This window comes from Gymnoscopelus microlampas (genome assembly GCF_963454915.1).
Source record: "Gymnoscopelus microlampas genome assembly, chromosome: 8".
Taxonomy (NCBI): domain Eukaryota; kingdom Metazoa; phylum Chordata; class Actinopteri; order Myctophiformes; family Myctophidae; genus Gymnoscopelus; species Gymnoscopelus microlampas.
In genome coordinates, this window is record NC_139945.1 from 8,395,509 (window position 1) to 8,416,498 (window position 20,990).

Below are 20,990 nucleotides of genomic sequence, written 5' to 3' on the forward strand. Positions count from 1 at the left end.
ATGCTTTTTAGCTCAAGGTCTCCAGGTCTTAACTTAAAAAATAGAATATATAAGAGGTTACCTCCCGACAGCAATGATATGCTACACGCTCTCTTTTAGGATGCCATCCACACCAATAAAGCACACTGTACCAGCATTAAAGGCTAGTGTAACGGTTTAGTTTCCTGCTGAGCACCAGACATGTTCTTGCATGCCTGTTTGTTTGTATGCTGAGTGTCGACGTTTGTATGGTTTCATGTGGAGCGCAGGCAGACACATTTACAACCAGAGGCCGTGGCAGCTAAAGGGGAACTGAATAAAGAATAATCAGAATGAAGTTATTCGGATTGTTTCACATCCACCACCAACATTAGACTGTGATCGATCTACAAGCCGAGTGTGAGCATGTAGATCGGCTATTTTCAAATAGCCAAAGTTTAAATAGGGCTGAAGTGGTTAATGTATGTTTTGTAATAATAATCCAAATCTACAAGGTAACTAGTAACTAAAGTTGTCAAATAATTGTAGTGGAGTAAAAGTTTGCCTCTGAAATGCAGTGCAGTAGAAGTAAAAGTATAGAAAATTGGACATACTCAAGTACAATTTTGAGGTATTTTGACTTCACGTACAAGTGCAGTACTTGAGTAAATATACTTAGTTACTTTCCACCACTGATAAAGAGTCTGGGTTGAGTTGCCCAAAAATGGGGAGAAATTCAGAATAAATTTCAATTCAGGAGCCAAGAAGAAAAAACATCTGGATTCTCCTGCTAAAATCAGGAGTGTTGGCACTAGGAATGCCTACAGTTGGAGTTGTGTACGTGTGGACTGAGTATGAATACAAATACCCCCAACTCCCCCCTCCTCCCATTCTACCCCACTCCCCTCCCCAATCTATGTCTTTGTTAATCAGCAACGTGCACACTGCATATCTGAGCTGGCCAATCATGTGCATGGTAACCAAGGCGACCAAACTAAACCTCTCTCTCTCTCTCTCTCTCTCTCTCTCTCTCTCTCTCTCTCTCTCTCTCTCTCTCTCTCTCTCAGAGGTGTCCAGGGACCCCCCAGAGGTGCTAGAAAATAGCTGATATACAAGCTCACAGCTGAATGTGGGCGGGGGGGGGGGATATTTTCAGATGGTGGTCTGTGGCCTAAAATATACATGATGATATCAGTCTGGGGGTCCTTGACATAGACATGTTTGAGAAGCACTGATAGAGCCTGTTCCTGGACTGATGTCAGGGTCATAAAACCTGGCAGTACACACTGGGGAAATCAGCAGGAGAGATGGTGCAAACAGCTCTGTATCACCATTACACTATAGGACAGATCTATCTGTGACCCCCCCCCTTCACCGCGGAAGTGCGTTATAACCACTTCCACTAACCAAGACTAGTTATAACCATTATTTTATACTTTGGGCATATTCAAAAATAGCAGATCTACAAGCTCGGCTACGAGCTTGTAGAATTGCTATTTTTGTTTTTATTATAAAAATGTGTGCAAATCTTTGAATATATATGTTTTTTAAAGCGAACATTTTTTACTAAAATCTCAAAATATTTTGTTCCAGGGACCCCCAGAAGCAAAGATTTGAGTTAAAAATGTATATATATATATATACATATATATTCAAATATTTGCACACATTTTCACGATTTTAGCAGATATAGTGGATCTACAAGCTCATGAGCTTGGAGATCTGCTATTTTTGAATAGCCAAAGAAATCTAAAATGACGCGGATGCGTTCCCGGATTGAATGGGTTAAATTCTGCACAGGCTGTCAAGAAACTTGATTTAAACAGAATCACATTCAGAATATGTGTTCATTTTACCACCCTGTCACCAAGTTTACTACAGGCATCTGTAGGAACACATTTTCACGATTTTTCAAAAATAGCAGATCTACAAGCTCGTAGCGCGGCACTCGGTGCCGCGCTATGAGCTTGTAGATCTGCTATTTTTGAATAGCCAAAGTGTAAAATAATGCTTTACTGTCGTAGAAATAATTGCGATTACCGTAATTTTCGCACTATAAGCCGCACCTGAATATAAGCCGCAGCAGCTAAATTGAATGATTTGTACATATATAAGCCGCACTGGACTATAAGCCGTGGGTGTAAAATCCCTAGATTTAGGAGGTCCCCTAGTGGCCGTTAGCTATAAAAATCCATAGATAAGCCGCACCGTTATATAAGCCGCAGGGTCAAAAAATGGGAAAAAAGTTGCGGCTTATAGTCCGAAATTTACGGTAACTATTTTATTGTGTTTTTTTCCATTGAACATTGGAAGATAAAAATTGCATTTCTGTTATGTAAAAATGTAGATATACATGTATATATAATATCTCTGCTGTCCGGCAGGAACCAGCTAACTCCAAAATGTTCATATTTCAGGAAATTAAAAAAAAAAAAAAAAAAAAAAGTGGAGTTAGGAGGTTTTGTTCATCATTGATAAGAACAGCTGAATGGACCTCCAAGCTCACAATGAGGTTGGAGGTCAAAAGGGGGTGGAGCCTGGAGTCAGCAAAACCAGCTAACTCCACCCCCCTTTGGTCGAGTTAGCTGGTTTAGCAGAAAGTTTGAGGATCCAATGGAGTTAGCTGGTTTTATCAGAAGCACTTTTAATACTTTTCATTGGTTCAATATTCAATATATTAATATTAATATATTATAATATTTAATAATAATATATCAATTCAATATTCAATACATTTATATATAAATGTTTTAAAAAATCAACATGGAAACGAGTATGACAATTATGCAAAAACAATTATGATTAGGGCTGTCACGATTACAAATTTAAGTTGACGATTAATTACCACTCAAATAATTGCGATTAACGATTTCATTGTGCTTATAGATCTGCTATTTCCACTATTTTTGAAAAGATATGACATTTTTTAACATGGAATTGATTATGACGATTATGCAAAAATAATTGTGATTATATAAAACAATTGCGATTAGACAATTGTGTAATAATTGTGACTGGATTACTGGACATTTAGGAAAAAATCCCACCCTGTGTGAAGGAAGCGGTGCCTTTGATGAGTGGCCTCCTGGTGGCGCTATAATAGGGCGGGGCGGGGCTTCAGCAATTAATGCTCGTCCCTATTGGTGGTGTAAGTCCACATACCAAATTTGGCTTGGTGGCATGCTGCAAACTGGAGTTATGGCTGTTTGTAGCCCAGCCAATGACAATACAGAGGGGGCGGGGCTTCAGCAATTACAGCTTGTCCCTATTGGTGGTCTAAGTTCACGTGGTAAATGTGTATTTGGTAGCATGCTGCAAAGTGGACTTACGGCTGTTTAAAGCCCAGCCAATAGGAAGACAGAGGGGGCGGGGCTTACTACATTTCAGTTCGTCCCTATTGATGGTCTGAGTCCACGTACCAAATTTGTACTCAGTAGCATGCTGTGAACTGGAGTTATGGCTGTTTAAAGCCCAGCCAATGGGAAGACAGAGGGGGCGGGGCTTATCTAATTACAGTTGGTCCCTATTGGTGGTATTAGTTGGACTTGGTGGCATATGCTGCAAGCTGGAGTTATAGCTGTTTAAAGCCAGTGGCCTCCTGGTGGCGCTATAATGGGCGGGGCGGGGCTTCAGCAATCAATGCTCGTCCCTATTGGTGGTCTAAGTCCACATACCAAATTGGGACTTGCTGGCATGCTGCGAACTGGAGTTATAGCTGTGTAAAGCGCTGTTTAAAGCCAGTGGCCTCCTGGTGGCGCTATAATAGGGCGGGGCGGGGCTTCAGCAATCAATGCTCGTCCCAATTGGTGGTGTAAGTCCACATACCAAATTTGGACTTGCTGGCATGCTGCGAACTGGAGTTATAGCCGTTTAAAGCCCGTGCTGAAACGGACATCCGGGCTCAAACGGACAAACGGACATCCGGGCTCAAACGGACAAACGGACATACGGACGGACATAGTCAAGAGTAGAGCGGCTGGCACCGCTAAAAACACACACAAAAGATAAGAGGTTTCTGGTACAGTATCTCAGTAGAACTGGCACAGCCTGCACTAAAAAAAGAAAAACCTAAACACATTACATGAAAGAGCCCTGCAGTCCCTTCCAGCTCTGCTTAGCCCTGCACTCTGCTTTATGGCTTAACAAATCACAGAATGCACACTGTAGTTAGTACATCTGCATTACATGGATTTGTGCATGTCAGCAGCAACGCGCGATAACATATTTTATCCTGTATCTGTATCAGAGACTCACACACTGAAAAACACACACGCTAGCGCGCGCACGCGCACGCACACACACACACACACACACACACACACACACACACACACACACACACACACACACACACACACACACACACACACACACACACACACACACACACACACCCTGAAACCAAGAATAGCCACACACACACACACACACCCTGAAACCAAGAATAGCCAATCTACAAACTCGTCTATTTTCGGTACGCAACACAGCCACACAACTAAGGTAAATATCAGGCATAACTCTTAATACCAACCCCTAAACCTAACATTTAATACCTAACCAAATCATTTGTACCCCAAAAACAACCATTTATCTTGTGAGGACAGGGAAATTGTCCTTCCTCACAATGTTCATTTCTCAAATTATATTATATACTTGTGGGGACACTTGGCTCTCACAGGTATAGTCACACACACAAGTGTTTTACTTAAGTAAAAGTTAATACTGCAATGTAGAAGTACTCTGTTACAAGTAAAATTCTGGAATTCAAAATTGACTTAGTAGTAAAAGTACAAAAGTATTGGTATCAAAATGTACTTAAAGTACCAAAAGTAAAAGTACCAAAATGTTTGAAAATAGCAGATCTACACTTGCAGATCGGCTATTTTCAAATAGCCTAAATAGGGAGTAAAAGTACACTATTTGCCTCTCAGATGTAGTGGAGTAGAAGTAAAAGTATTGGAAATTGAAAAATAAGTAAAGTACAAATACCTCAAAATTGTACATAAGTACAGTACTTATAGGTAAATGTACTTAGTTACTTTACACCACACACACCCTCGTAAATGTACTTAGTTACTTTACACCAATGACACACACACACACACACACACACACACACACACACACAGTAATGTCAGGCCAAATGTGATGTGCTGGGGGACAGGAGATGGTTACACAAGCGTGTTTACAGCACCATTTCCTGTGACCAAACCCCGAGAGCATCATCTCTTGCTCACACAAGCAAACATGCAGGGTTTTCCCAAAGCTACGCTGTGTGAAAACGTTGTTGTCACTTATATGACCGCGTCATGAATTAATTAAAATGCTAAAACAGGAGTTAAACTCCATGGGATTATGCGTTGCTGCTGTGACTTGACACATTAAGACCGGGGACGCATCTGTGTCATTTTAAGATTTCTTTGGCTATTCAAAAATAGCAGATCTACAAGCTCGTAGCGCGGCACTATTTTGGAAAAATGTGATTTTTTTTTTGCAAATCTTTCAATATATATATATCAATTTTTTATATCAAATCTTTGCTTCTGGGGGTCCCTGGAACAAAATATTTTGAGATGGGGGGCTCCGCGGACAAATACATTTTCATCAGTTTGGGTGGTCCTTGACATGAAAAAGTTTGAGAACCACTGATATAGCAACATAAGTAAAAAAGAAGAAAAAAACAAAACTGTTAGGATTTAGAAGACACTTCAGACTCTCCAGACGCAAAGATTTGAGTTAAAAAAATGCTTTTAAATATATATATACTGTATATACTGTATATATATTTAAAGATTTGCATCAAATTTTCACGATTTTAAATAAAATTGCAAATATACAAGCTCGTAACACGGCACTCGGTGCCGCGCTACGAGCTTGTATATCTGCTATTTTTGAATAGCCAAAGTATAAAATAATGGTTTAAGTGGTTACACAGACGTGTTCCCGGTTTCAATGGGTTAATGTGGAGTAAAAACTCTTTAAATTATGCAGAAGGTAAAATATGCACAGCAAAACATGAAAAACATAGATGTTGCCATTAAAAGACTATGGCTAAATGGCATTCGCAAGATTCAATGCCATGCAGATGGAGGATTCCTATTGTAGCTTAAGGCAGTGGTTATCAAACATTTTCATGTCAAGGACCTCAAAATGTATATGTATTTGGCCGCGGACCCCCATCTGAAAAGATTTTGTGCCAGGGAACTCTCTCCCAAGGAACCCTGGGGGTCCCCGGACCCCACTTTCAGAACCAATGGCCTAAGGAACATAGCACTATAGTCACTATAGAACCCATCTGATCTACAAGCTCATAGCTTGTAGATCTGCTATTTTTTTTTTAATCTTGAACATTTTTGCAAATCTTTGAATGAATATATATATTTTTTTAAAGCAAACATTTTTAACTCAAATCTTTGCTTCTGGTAGTCCCTGGAACAAAACATTTTGAGATGGGGGGGGGTCCGCGGCCAAATACATATGTAAAAAGGTTTTATAAATCCTAACCGTATGTTGCTATATCAGTGGTGCTCCAACTTTTTCCATGTCAAGGACCCTCAACATTTTATGTATTTGGCCGAGGACCCCCCCCATCTCAAAATATTTTGTTCCACGGACCGCCCCCAGAAGCAAATATTGAAGTAAATACCACTATTTTTTGAATAGCCAAAGACATCTAAAAATGACCCAGATGCGTTCCCGGTCTTAATGGGTTAAGTACAGTACTTAACCCAGCGGTAGGCAACCTGCTGCTCTAGAGCCGCATGTGGCTCTTTTAGGCCCTCTCCCAGTTAGGGAGAGGTTCCTTCCTCAAGTTCCTTTTCACCTGCTTTGTAAACAACGGTGCCTCAACGTGCCCACTGTGAGCTTCTCACTGGCGGGTCCAAGTAATCAATACTTGTGAGGTGTTAGGTGTGTGATATCTTTTGTATGGATCTTAGTATCTTACCAACGGCAAGATGCATCCACCACACCGGTCCGTCCACAGGCTGTTGAGAGCAACCGTTTCATGAATTGCGACAGTTTCCTTACATAGATTGACTTCACGCTGTTGTCATATGAACGTTTTTAAAACTTTCACCGAGCAAGTTAGGTTTATGTTGCAAAGGGAGGAGTAAATCTCCCTTTGGGCTGCAGGCAGCGCAGAGCCACTTGTGAACGTTCTGTCTCAGACACACACACACACACACACACAGACGTGTGCACACGCACATATACTCGTCTTTTCCTCGCTCTCTCTCCTTCCGAACCATGTTACCTACTAATTCAATATTCTGTATTGTGACTGTGCTTTTACTGAAATATTGACTTAGAAAACATGTATTTATTTTTTATTCAGATTTCCATTTCTTTGAACACATTCAGAAAAGCAACTGGCGACCCCTCCAAACCATTTTTTTTTTCTTCTGTCTGCACCAAATCTAAAAAATAAAATAAAAATAAAATCTACAAGCTTGTATATCGGCAATTATTTCTGCCGAATGATCCCCCCAGAATATGGATGCTGGGGTTCAAGTGGTTCTGGTGCATAGGAGGTGCATCTGGTAGCCAGGTAGCAAATGTTGAAAATATGGTACAACCCGACCCGATTTGCAGTGCCTCTGGCTTTGCCAGGAACACAATTGTTTGGCATAACACCTAATTTGGGGAGAAAATTAAGAATTGGCAAACAAAGTAAGGAGAACAAGAAAAGAAAATACGCCACACACACACACAGATGGCAGATGTTTAGAAACTGGGCAGAAGCTCACTATTGCCAAATTAGGGGACATGCAAGTCAGAGCCAATGGGAAAAGTATTTTGTAAGTAGACACCAGCTGTTGCCCAATGGTCTTCCATGCATGGATGGTTTCATTACTCTCTCTCTCTGTGTGTGTATGTGTGTGCGTGTGCGTGTGCGTGTGCGTGTGCGTGTGTGTCTTGTACCACTACCATTTCCCATGATGTTTTTTTTATTTTTTATTTCAAGCACCTCCAGTTTGATACGCAATAGTCCAGGGGTCTTCAATGTTTTCCAGGCCAACGACCCCTTAGCTGAGAGAGAGGTGAAGCAGGGACCCCCCTATTACGTACTGTTATAAAGTTGTGTTGCAGATTCAACTTTTTCATAGATTTCATAGATAGCTTCATAGACTTGTTTGACTTGTTAGACAGCACTGTCAACAGTGTGGTGTAAATTAATGTCGTTGTTTACACTTCTTTTCTATTAATATGTTGGATTCACGTTAATGTGTGTTTTCAGACATTAACCACTTAAACCCTCAATACTTAGTAATCTTGACCTTTGGCTCTGTACTTGGTCTGCTCTTTTTTTCCCTCTACACCAAACCTCTTTGCACAAAATAGCCGATCGGAAATACAAGCTCAAATATTGTGCTCATTGTGTGCTTGTAGATCTGCAATTTTCAGCTAATGCTCCCCCCAGATTATTGAGGGTGAAGGTCCTTACACACCGGGCGACACCGGCGAAAATAGCGAATATACGCAAAATTCGGACTCGTTCCAAATAATTAAAATACGCTTTTTCGCTTCGCTTTTTCGCTTTTTCGCTTTTTCGCTTTTTCGCTCCATGTACGGAGCCATTGACTTTATAAGGTTTTAAAAAAACCTGCATTATTCGCACGAAAAAATCGCCCCGGCGTGTAACAACCTTTAGACTTTATATTAAGGTTGGCTCTATAATGTGTTATACTAAACTAATAACAGCACTAAAGCCATGTCTAAAATAAGGTAAAATTAAATTATACGAGGCCATGATACCAGAAAAGATGTTTTTTTCTTATGTGGCAGTCTTATAGCCTGGGGGAGGAAACTGGCAGCGCTGAGGAGAGTGGCCAGTAATCTCACCACCTACAGGTCTACAGGTCCACAGTGTCATGGAGTACGTCTCAATCAAGCTGATTGATTGCTCCATCTTGGCCTACTTGACAACATCCAAAAGAAGGCCCTCAAAATAATTGGAGTGGACCAGCACTCTGCCAGTACAAAAGGTCTCCATCCCTAGCCTTATCCATGGAAGACAGGTTGCACACCCACTACTGCCCCCCAGACCTCCATGTTATACTCCCTCCATCATACACACCAGATGGTGATTCTTTTCAGATTAAGATTAGACGTTCAAAAGGACACAAACAAACAAACAGACAGACAGACACAGGGACGAAAACATAATCTCCTTCCTTTGGCCTCGTGGCCTGCCGGAGACAATAATAATAGCGGTAAAATGTGTGATGTAAATCAGGGGTCTTCAATGTGTTCAGCCCAAGGACCCCCTAGTTGAGAGAGAGATGACGCAGGGACCCCCTCTATATTGTATTAAAAAAAATGTGTTTTTGTTTACTTGGTATGCTCTTTTTTCCCTCTACACCTATACCTCTTTGCCAAAAAATAGCAGATCTACAAGATCACAACGCCTCGCAGCGTGAGGCGTTGTGATCTTGTAGATCTGCTAATTTTGGCTGAAGTTCTCTTCAGGATAGGGATGCTAGGGTTCAAGTTAAGAAAAAAATATACATACATACATACATACATACATACATATATACATATATACATATATACATATATACATATATACATATATACATACATACATATATACATACATACATACATACATACATACATACATACATACATACATACATATATACATATATACATATATACATACATATATACATATATACATACATACATACATACATATATACATACATACATATATACATACATATATACATATATACATATATACATACATACATATATACATATATACATACATACATACATATATACATATATACATACATACATACATACATATATACATACATACATATATATATATCACAAAGATTTCGGCGGACCCCCTGTAGTAACTCTGAGGACCCCCTAGGGGTCCCGGACCCCCTGTTGAAGACCCCTGGTGTAAATAATAAATACACTGTCCAAACAGTTGAAACCTCATATGTCCAAAACTAAACTGCTTTTCAGGACTCAAATTCAAAAACAGCAAAAGTAGCAGATTTACAAGCTCAAAATGTGTCGCACCGCATTTTGAGCTTGCAGACCTGCTACTTTTGATGACTTTGTGTGATGCGGTAGTAAGATCAAGTAGGGGCGTTAATTTACAAAAAGAAACACAAGGTTTCTGCCCGCCAACAGCGGTATTCAACCACGTTCGAGGCACAGGATCGGCTGCATAGATAGGCAACAGAACAGCGCGGACAGACAGTTGATTGAAGTCGACCCCAAGTTCTCAAGAGCTCTTCTCCTCGCCCCTAATAATCTCAAAGGTCCAACTACAGAGTGGAATCACTGACGTGGACAAAAAAGGATCCAATTAACCCTTTAAGACCGGGAAACGCATCTGTCATTTTCCATTTCTTTGGCTATTCAAAAATAGCAGATATACAAGCTCATAGCGCGGCACTCGATGAGCTTGTAGATCTGCTATTTTTGAAAAACCGTGAATCTGAATATGTACATCTGAACATGTGTTCCATGATTTTCAAACATTTTCAAAAATAGCAGATATACAAGCTCATAGTGATGAGCTTGTAGATCTGCTATTTAAAAAAAAAAAGAAATCTTAAGTGACACAGATGCGTTCCCGGTCTTAATGGGTTAATTCCAGTTCCGTCCAATAAGTGGTGGCAATGCCCACTGCAGCTGGGAACTTGACTCTGCTGTGAACATTTTTTTTAAAAATCTTTTTCAAAGTGGTGCCAAAGCTACTGTAGCCAACACTGAATTATGCATCATGTGAATTGACTATGTTGGGGTTCAAACGTGCAAATCGCAACAAGAGAGAGAGAGAGAAAGAGAGAGAGAGCAGCATGAGTCTAGTGTTACAGCCCAAAAAAAGAAGCCTTCCCCAGACTCAGTGGGGAGTCTCACATGGTCTCACATGGTAGTTCAAAGCAGCCAGGAGGTGATATACGGCAACGGGAACAGTCTAGACGGGGGCCAATGGCATGGCTACAACGTAACCAGAGGTGGAAAAAGCACTCAAATGTTTTACTTAAGTAAAAGTATCAATACTGCAATGTAGAAGTACTCTGTTACAAGTAAAAGTCCAGAATTCAAAATGTACTTGAGTAAAAGTACATTTTGATTATCGCGATAATATCGTTAATCGCAATGAATTTGTAGTAACTGTAACTTTCATATCCTCACCATCCCTACTGATGGTGAGGATACGGATACATCAGGTCAGTGGTTCTCAAACTTTTTTTAAATTTCAAGGACCCCCAGTTTGGTATGCAATTAGGTAGAGTTATGGGGGAACCAAATGGACCCTTACCGGTCCATTTGGTTCCATATGTACACTCCCGGGAGTTAATACAGACCTGTAAAGGTTCACTTGTACACTGGAGTTGAAGACCTGTACTGCATGTGTGTATGGGGTCCACTTGGTTCCTTCCTTATCAATTATTTAGCACCCCTGGGGGTCCCCGGAACACACTTTAAGAAGCACTGCATTAGGTAATGACTTTTGTAGACCTAATGTACTACATGTGCTGAATCACAGAGTGCTAGAAGGAGGTTTTCATCTATATTGGTGTGAAAATTAAAGAAAAAAAAAGAGAAGAAGAAAAGTTTGAAATAACGTCCAATTTTTAACTCCAAAAACCAAATAAATCTAATGTTGTACTTTTGTACTACCCCTTAGCCAAAACAAATCCCACACATATAATCCTAGTGAATGTGATGTGTTCATCCATGTTCATGATATAGCATTATAGCCTATTAGGCTACAGTCACAGTAGTGTAAACTAAGACCGTATAATCTCACAATGCAAAATAACATAGCTGAGGAGATAGGAAATCCTATTTAAATGTGAGTTTTCACAGTAACCAAGGGGAGGTGCCGGCATCATCACTTTCATGGCGATTTATGGAAGTATTGAAACCTAACAGTTTAGTTGTGATGAGCGACTGAACGCGTGAAGAACATTTACCATCTTCATTAACAAGCTTTGAGTGAGAATCTATTCTGGGCTTTTCCCTGAAGGCCCAATACTGTATGTCTCTGAGATGTGTTAACCCATTGATACCTGGAACGCATCCGTGTCACTTTAGATGTCTTTGGCTATTCAAAAATAGCAGATATACAAGCTCATAGCGCGGCACCGAGTGCCGCGCTACGAGCTTGTAGATCTGCTATTTTTGAAAAATCGTGAAAATAATTTTTCAATATTTTTTTCCGAAAAACTGTTAGGATTTAGAATTTTCTAGAAGCGGCCTCAGGTCTTAAAGGGTTAAAGGCAGGGTAACAGACCCTTTACATGCTGAATATTCACATAATGGGGGCAGATATACAAGCTCATAGTGCGTCACTTCATGCCAAACTATGAGCTTGTAGAGCTGCTAGTTTTGAAAAATCATGAAAACGTGTGCAAATCTTTGAGCAGATATATATTTTTAAGCAGACGTTTTTAACTCAAATCTTTGCTTCTGGAGGTCCCTGGAACAGAATATGTTTTAGAGGTACTCACTCAGCCAAATACAATCATTATGGGGGGCAAAAAACAAACGACGGCCACGTCACTATGACAACATAACCATAAACAAGCCACGGCCACGTCACTATGACTCATCATCATCATCATCAACATCAAAACTTCTCATTCTATCCTATCCTGTCTTCTTTATATTCTTTCTTTCACCTCTACACATCAACTTAGACATTGTGCACAGATCTATTTTATAGTCCCAAAAGCATCTAACTCATCTGGCAAAAAATCCTTTACATTTAAAGCTCCCTCTGACTGGAACAATCTACCTGTTCACATTCGGTCAATAACATCTTTTAAACTGTTTAAAACTGCGCTGTCCTCTCACCTTGTTCATGCTTTGACTAATTATACCTATTAACCAATGATCCAGTTGTGATCCAAGTGATCTGTGTATTACTGTTGTAAGTGTTGTTGTTGTTGTGTTATTGTTGCATGTCCTGTTTTGTTTTGTTTTGCCTGTTTTGTTTTGTTGATGTTGTTTGAACTGTCTGTTAAATGTTGTGTCTAAATGTATGAAAAATGTATCTCTGTAATCTGTGGATCCCCTCGAAAACGAGATGGTACATCTCAAGGGGTTATTTCCAATAAAGAATTTCTATATATTAAAATTGGCTAATGGGAGGACTGGACGGTGGGCCGGCGGACCACGTCGTCACGATTATGTCACTATGACTCAGCCATAACCATATAAGGAGTTCCCAATGCAGCTACGCCCAAATATGGAGTGTGTTGTCTAACGTCAATGTGTCGTCATGGCATCAGGCGCAAACAAAGCAGTTAGCTCCATATATGGGCACAAAAGGGCTGCTTTGCCCATATATGGGCAAATACTGATGACATCAGGGATCTCCATATATGGGCATATATGGGCATAAAGGGGACAAGGACTGACCGATGCAGAGATCTCCATATATGGCCAATGCCAACCACTGCCTTTAATCTATAGGCTGGTTATTATTATAGGCGGTGGTGGAAAAAGTACTCAAGTGTTTTAATTAAGTAAGAGTATCAATACTGCAATGTAGAAGTACTCCGTTACACAAGTAATAGTCTGGAATTCTAAATTTACATTTTTTTGTAAAAGTACAAAAGTATTGGTATCAAAATATAGTATACTTAAAGTACCAAAAGTAAAAGTACCAAAATGTTTGAAAATAGCAGATCTACCAGCTCACAACGCGTCGCGTTTAATCAACTACAACTAATTGCAGTGGAGTAAAATTACAACATTTGCCTCTGAGATGTAGTGGAGTATAAGTAAAAGTATAGACAATTGGAAATACTCCAGTAAAGTAAAAGTACCTCAAAATTGTACAAGTACAGCACTTGAGTAAATGTACTTAGTTAATTTACACCACTGATTATAGGTGATGCAAATGTCCTGGATCAATCACTGCAATTGCATTTATTTTACAATTTATAAAGTAATTATTCTATGCTGCATGACTGAATGAATGTTTACAAAATGTTATTGAACGTTGATGAATAAGATGTATTTGTTTGTGTATGATCACAGCGGTTGTAGAGGTTTGGTGAGGTGACACCTATCCTTTCCTTATGCTTTTATGCTTGTGATTTGTGAGATAGCAGAAGATTCACAGCCCTACTAGCTGGTACTAAAATGTAGTACCCTAACCCCCATCTGAATCAGATGGGGGTCAGCGGTCAAACACATATTGATGTGGAGGTCCTGTCATGTCATAATGTTACTACTACAGAAAGTTGTCTCAGCATCCAGTGGACAATGGCCAGGAAACTTGACTGTGCCATTCACTTATTATTGTGCTTAGTTATTATCAGCTCTTGTCTGCGACAACGTAGTACGACCAGCTATAAATTAGGATTCACTAATACTGATCTCAAACCAGCCAGCCGGTCCAGACCGGATCCTACGCATCTCACACGCTCGCCCCCCACACACGCACACACCCCAGCCATTCCAGACCGTATCCATCCTACGCATCACTAGCCCTGAAACATGACTGTCCAATCCAATCCAATCCAATCCACTTTATTTATATAGCACATTTTAAAACTTGTTCAGGGTTAACAAAGTGCTGTACAAGAAAAACCAAATACACTGTGAAAGCTAAAAACACAGAGACAAGCAAAACACAGAAACAAACATAAACAAAAGAAGCAAAATAAACAACAGAAAGAAACACATCACTGAAAATATGACGCAGCCGCATCAACAGACAGTGAGACAAAACTTAGACCACCGAAACACTCAAACAGGGTCAAAGGCCAAAGCATAAAGGTGGGACTTAAGGCGAGATTTAAAGGTATCGATGGTGGGGGCTGTCATAGCGTAACAGTCATGGATGAACTTCAACCTGGTGTTTGCACTTTCTCCCTTTTAGGCCCGTACATCATACGTAAATGTTCATATTTCAAATATAAAGTACTTAGTTACCCCATGGCCACGGATGTTAAAATTATGTACGGGCCCTCAAAAGTACCTGTAGCTAACGTATTCTTCAATAAAACGCATTTTAATCCGATCGGTGGCCATTTTCTCCGTATTTTTGACAAATGCTTTCAATTGCGCAACCCTACCGGTTGGGAGGTGTATTGCAGTCTAATACATCACATTATATTACAAGAAAATTGTCAACCCTCGGTTTAAAATGCGTTTTATTGAACAATACAGAAGATACGGGTACTTCTGAGGGCCCGTACATAATCATGACATCCGTTGCCATTGGGGTAAGCACTTTATATTTAAAACCTGAACGTCTACGCAGATGTACGGACCATAAAGGGAGAAAGTGCAAATACTACGTTGAAGTTCATCCATGACGGTCGTGACAGACGACCGTCGTGTATCCATGGCTAACGCATCACTTTACAGTAACTGTCTGCAGCCGAACTTTTACTCTCTGTCTCTGACTCTGACTGTCTGATCCCATAGGTCGGTTAAAACTGTAAGTAAAATATGTATTAATAAGTAAAAAACTATATATATATATAAATTAAAAAGCACTTTACTCTTGAACGCGGTGATGAGCATGTTGCCGTCCTTGATGAGCTCTTTGATGAACTTGTTGGTTCTCTCCAGCTCCACCTCATGAGTCTTCAGCCTCTCTCTGAAGTCCGGTCCGTCCAGCAGAGAGTCCGAGAACTCCAACGTGGGCAGTCCCATTCTAACCGCTATATAATAATAACAATAACCTCAATATAAGAACTATGACATTAATACAACGGTGTTATTCTTGTCGTTTCATGCAGCAGTGTGCCTGGTGGTGTGCGGTGCGTTGTTGTCAACTAGTATCTATTTCCCCGACTAGACTACTGGATACAAAGTATGTACTACTGGAAACAAAGTTGACTCTAGAAACTTTTCCTGCTCGCTTTGACTTCCGCCTTTTGGATCCTTTCTTTCTCTTGTCATCATCACAGCTGCGTGGTGGTCGCGTGACTCCTGCTGGGCACTGTTTGATCAGCATCACACCGAAGGAGCAGGACCACCGTGTGTGTGTGTGTGTGTGTGTGTGTGTGTGTGTGTGTGTGTGTGTGTGTGTGTGTGTGTGTGTCTCATATGAAATAATCAGTGGTGGAAAAAGACAAAAAGTATTCAAATGTTTTACTTTAAGTACAGGGGTCTTCAACAGGGGGTCCTCAGAGTTACTACAGGGGGTCCGCCAAATCTTTGTGTGATATGATTTCTTTTTTTTACCTCAACCACTTGAACCCTAGCATCCCTTTTTCTGAGGAGCACTTTAGCCAAAAATAGCAGATCTACAAGCTCACAGAGGCGTTGTGAGCTTGTAGATCGGCTATTTTTGGCAAAGAGGTATAGGTGTAGAGGAGAAAAAAGGGCAGACCAAGTTTACCAAAAAAAAAGTTTAATTCTGAAACACAATTTTATACAATATAGAGGGGGGTCCCTGCTTCATCTCTGTCTCAGCTAGGGGGTCCTTGGCCTGAAAAGGTTGAAGAAGACCCCTGCTTTAGTAAAAGTATCAATACTGCAATATAGAAATACTCCTTCCTCAAACTATATTTTTGCCAAGGAAAATGAGTGGTCAATGATATTACCATAAATGAAATACTAATGCATACTAGTCCAATAATAGACACGATGGAGAACACATGCTGTGTTTTTGAAGAGGGAGAGTGGTTAGTCATAATCCCTTTGAACCTTATTTTATTTTATTATAGTACGTAGGAAAGCTGAGAGGGAAGGCGTAGATGGAACAATTTGTAACCCATTTTCAAAAATTGCTTTAAAAGTCAATTGTATTATTGTTATTATTTCCATGACCATCTCTGCACTTTTGTCTACTTTCTACTTCACCTTCTTCACTTTCTAAATCGAAATGGCTTTGATCTTTTCAAAGCATTAAAGACGAAGACGAAGAATTGTCATATTGACATCATCCACGTCATTACTCATAAGCTTAAAAAAGATTTTTCCAGGCCCAGTCATACTGAATGCGAGCCGCTACGGGGAGCCAGTGCAGAGAACGGAGAAGGATAGTTGTGTGAGAGAACTTGGGGCGGTTAAACACCAGACGAGCCGCAGCTTTCTGAACAAGCTCCAGAGGTCTGATGGCAGATGCCGGAGCACCAGCAAGGAGGGAGTTGCAGTAGTCCAGGCGGGAGATGACAAGAGCCTGGATGAGCACCTGGGCTGCCTTCTCCGTGAGGAAGGGGCGAATCCTCCTGATGTTGTAGAGGAGGAATCTGCAGGACCGTGTCACTGATGCGATGTTAGCCGAGAACGACAGCTGATCGTCCAGGGTCACACCCAGATTCTTCGCAGTCCGAGTTGACGTCACCACAGCGTTCTCAATGGTGATGGCCATGTCTCGGTGAGGACAGCCCTTCCCCGGGATGAACATCAGCTCGGTCTTGTCCAGGTTGAGCTTCAGGTGGTTAGCGGTAGAGCAGGCTCTGGTGAAGATCAGGTCCAGTTGGTTACCAGCCTCATGGGTGGGAGGAGATGGGGAAAGAACTAGGTGGAAGGCGGCGAGAAACGAAAGGAGTGGGTGTCGCTGCTTCTCAGTCGGGAGGTTGAAGTCACCCAGAAGGATGAATCCAGAGCCGTCGACCGGGAAGTGAGAGACTAGATGGTCCAGCTCCTCCAGGAAGCCACCAGCAGGGCCCGGTGGGCGATAAACAACTGCAATGGTGAGCTTGACTGGATGAGAAACAGTGACCATGTGAAATGCAAAAGAGTTAGGAGAGAATTGTGACAGTGAGACAGGGGAGTATTGCCATTTTCTGGAAATTAGCAGACCAGCACCACCTTTCTGCACGGCTCTGGGAGTGTGAGAGAAAGAATACACATCTGACAGAGCCGCGGGCGTAGCAGTGTTTTCTGGTGGGATCCAAGTCTGGGTCAGAGCAAGGAAGTTGAGGGAAAGCAAGGATGCGTAGGCTGTGATGAAAGCAGCTTTGCCTTCTACCACAGCCGAATGGCAATTCCAAAGGCCGCCTGTTACCACTTGCTCGACGTGAGTTGAAAGAGTCGGATATATGAGGTTAGTAGTGGCACGACATGTGGTGTAACCCAGTGTTTTTGTGACCCCAAGGAAGAGGAGAGGACAGGAATAGGAAGAAAACACATTGTAGATCACTAATAACAATGATGCTGCTTAAGAGAAGAAGCACTCAATGTCGAAGGTCGTTCATTGACTAAGTCGCGATTTGACAAAGTCGCCTGCTGCTGCCTTTGTTCGTTTATAGCCTTCGTTCGGCTGGCCGCTTGAAAGCTACCGCTTTCAGAGCAAGTATTTAAGGCCACTTCAACTGATTGCTAATCGCCTGCCGGGAGTATAGGCCCCTCCCCTACTTATCGAAGGCTATTGATCAGGTTCAAGTGAAACTCCCTTTAATGGGGCTGTCAGCTGAGACCTATACAATAGGCTTTGAAGCTAGCAAAATAACACACTATTTGTAGGCTACACCAACTCTACAATACAACTCTACTACTATACAACTATACAACACTGACCCTTTGGAGCTAAGTACAGCTACTTAAAGCAACCTGCTATTATAAGACAATAGACTCAAACTGTCTAGGTGGCTCAAGCAGAATACAGGGTTCCTCCAGAAGTTGAATAACACACAAATCAGCTGACAAAATGGAAACTGGAACACTATAAAAATTTCAGCTGATAAATGGGTACTCTCTTCTGGTTGGCTGAAATATTGTCACCTACCAAAAAAAAATAATTTCGGTTTATTAAAGAGCTGGAGAGACGGGGAGACATCTGTTACTGAACAAACACTCTATAGCAATGATTACTATCAGTATAGTGCTTTAACCTTTGAACTAAATACTTTTTGTTGGAACCAAAAAATATCACTTACCCTACCTTTAAGTACATTACTTGAGTAAATGTACTAAGTTACTTTACACCACTGGAAATATTATGAATGCTTTATTTCAGTGTTTTTCCACCAACTTTGGCATGTCAAGGAGATCCAAAGTAATATCGATGCTGTCGGGCAGAAACCTCTTATGTCCATATTCTAACTTTGTGCGTAAACTAACGCCCTACTTGATCATACCACACTTTTCTTTTTTGGCTACTATTTCGGCTACTTTTGCTCAATTTGCCGCAAGCAACTCTTAGATCCTATTTTTTTACATCTGGAATCTAGAGTTGCAATACCAACCCTTGACAATACAGTACATCCAAAGTCCAAACAAAAAAGTCCTATCTGATTGTATTAAACAACGTTAAAGGGATAGTTCACCCCCAAAATGACCTTTTTTCCTATCGATTGGTCACCCCATGGAGACTTGAATTCATGGGTATTCTTTAGTTTTTGTTGCATTCCTAAGCCAATCATTTGATGACCAGCAGCGGTTCCGGTAGGAGACTCAAAGAGTCTCCTTTATATAGGTGCATCCACACATGGACGTCGAGTCACCGGAAGTTCCATCCACTCCCATGATATATTTTTTTCTTTCCGGTTTTCCCCATATCATGGGAGTGGACGGAACTTCCGGTGACTCGACGTCCATGTGTGGATGCACCTATCGTGTCTCCTACCCAATATTTGATGACCAGCGGCAGCGGACCGGTAGGCAGCGGCTCCGGTAGGAGACACAAAGAGTCTCCCACCGGAACCACTGCTACCAGTCCGCTCCCTGGCACAAAATGTATTCAAATGGGGGTCCAGAATAACCATGAATTGAAGTCTCAATGGGGTGACTAATCGATAGAAAAAAATGTTTTTTTTTTGTGTGAACTATCCCTTTCAATTTAGCTGTACGAAAAGCTTGAATTATCCTCTTTCTATCTGCAAAGTCTTTGTTTCATACAAATCCACCATAGACATGCTATGAGCTACTTTCTGTCAATAAATTCTGTGCAGGTGATTATTTTTTCTAAGTGTTGGAGTCTGGAAGCGCTCGTTTTCAATAACGCAACGTCCTGCTGCCTCCTTTATTATGTGCAATTTCGAAACAGGTGGTACGCAGGACCGTTGAGTGATTTCCAACGAGCTCTCCCAAACTCGAACACGGAATTTATTGACAGAAATGAGCTCATAACATGTCTACGGTGGATTTTTATCAAACAAAAACTTTGCAGAGAGAGGATTTCAAGCTTTCCGTACAGAGCTCTGCAATGTTGTGTGAGTTAAAACGTTGTTTAAGACAATCAGATACAGTAGGACTTTTCCGTTTGGATGTATGGGCTGTCAGGGCAGTGGCGTGCACAGACATTTTGAGAGGCAGGTGCTCAAGTAAATTATACTTTTTTTGTTTTACTTGGTCTGCTCTTTTTTCCCTCTACACCTATACCGCGTTGTGGGCTTGTAGATCTGCTAATTTTGGCTAAAGTTCTCCTCAGAAAAGGGATGCTAGGTTTCAAGTGGTTATGGTAAAAAGAAAAATCTTAGATTTGGCAGACCCCCTGTAGTAACTCTGAGGACCCCCTAGGGGTCCCGGACCCCCTGTTGAAGACCCCTGCTGTAAACTGAAAAAAAAATTAAAAAAAATCAAAAGGGCACTTCTGGTCAAGAGGGCAAAGGGCAGGTGCTCTAGCACCACCTAGAGTCTATCTGTGCACGTCCCTGTGTCAGGGGTTGGTTTTGCAACTTTATAAGTCCTATTTTATACACACGAAAGATGAGTAGCCTATAGCTACTTTTAGTTTTGGTACTTTAAGTGTATTTTGATTCCAATACTTTTGTCCGTGTACTCAAGTACAATTTGGAATGCAGTACTTTTTCTTGTAACAGAGTATTTCTACATTGTATTGCTACTTTTACTTAAAGTAAAACAAATCTGATTACCTTTTCCACCCCTGGAAATAATTAAAACATTCATAAATGCATTAGTGGTGCTGTGACAGCTGCTGGTATGGTGAGTTGACAGCACCACTTCATGTGTGCCTGATATTAAATCATTACTTAATTAAACGCTGGTCGTTTTTTCCTGCTGTTTTGGAGTGATGAGCATCACCACCTCGTGTGCTTAAATTAATAATTAATTCATGAATTCATTGGTGGTCCTGACTCCTGCTGGATTGGAGAGCTGACAAC

General features: G+C 41.0%; 1 protein-coding gene across 4 annotated transcripts in view; it reads right to left on the minus strand.

The window, feature by feature from the left end:
- Positions 1-15,792, minus strand: part of arhgap42b (Rho GTPase activating protein 42b) — a 188,273-nt gene extending 172,481 nt beyond the window's left edge. For all 4 annotated transcript variants that reach the window (XM_084063876.1, XM_084063874.1, XM_084063875.1 and 1 more), the window contains exon 1: positions 15,474-15,792. In XM_084063876.1, the coding sequence (XP_083920002.1) occupies positions 15,474-15,627 (154 nt within the window). In that variant the 5' untranslated portion in view covers positions 15,628-15,792. The remainder of the gene's footprint in view (positions 1-15,473) is intronic.
- Between the last annotated feature and the right edge of the window lie 5,198 nt (positions 15,793-20,990).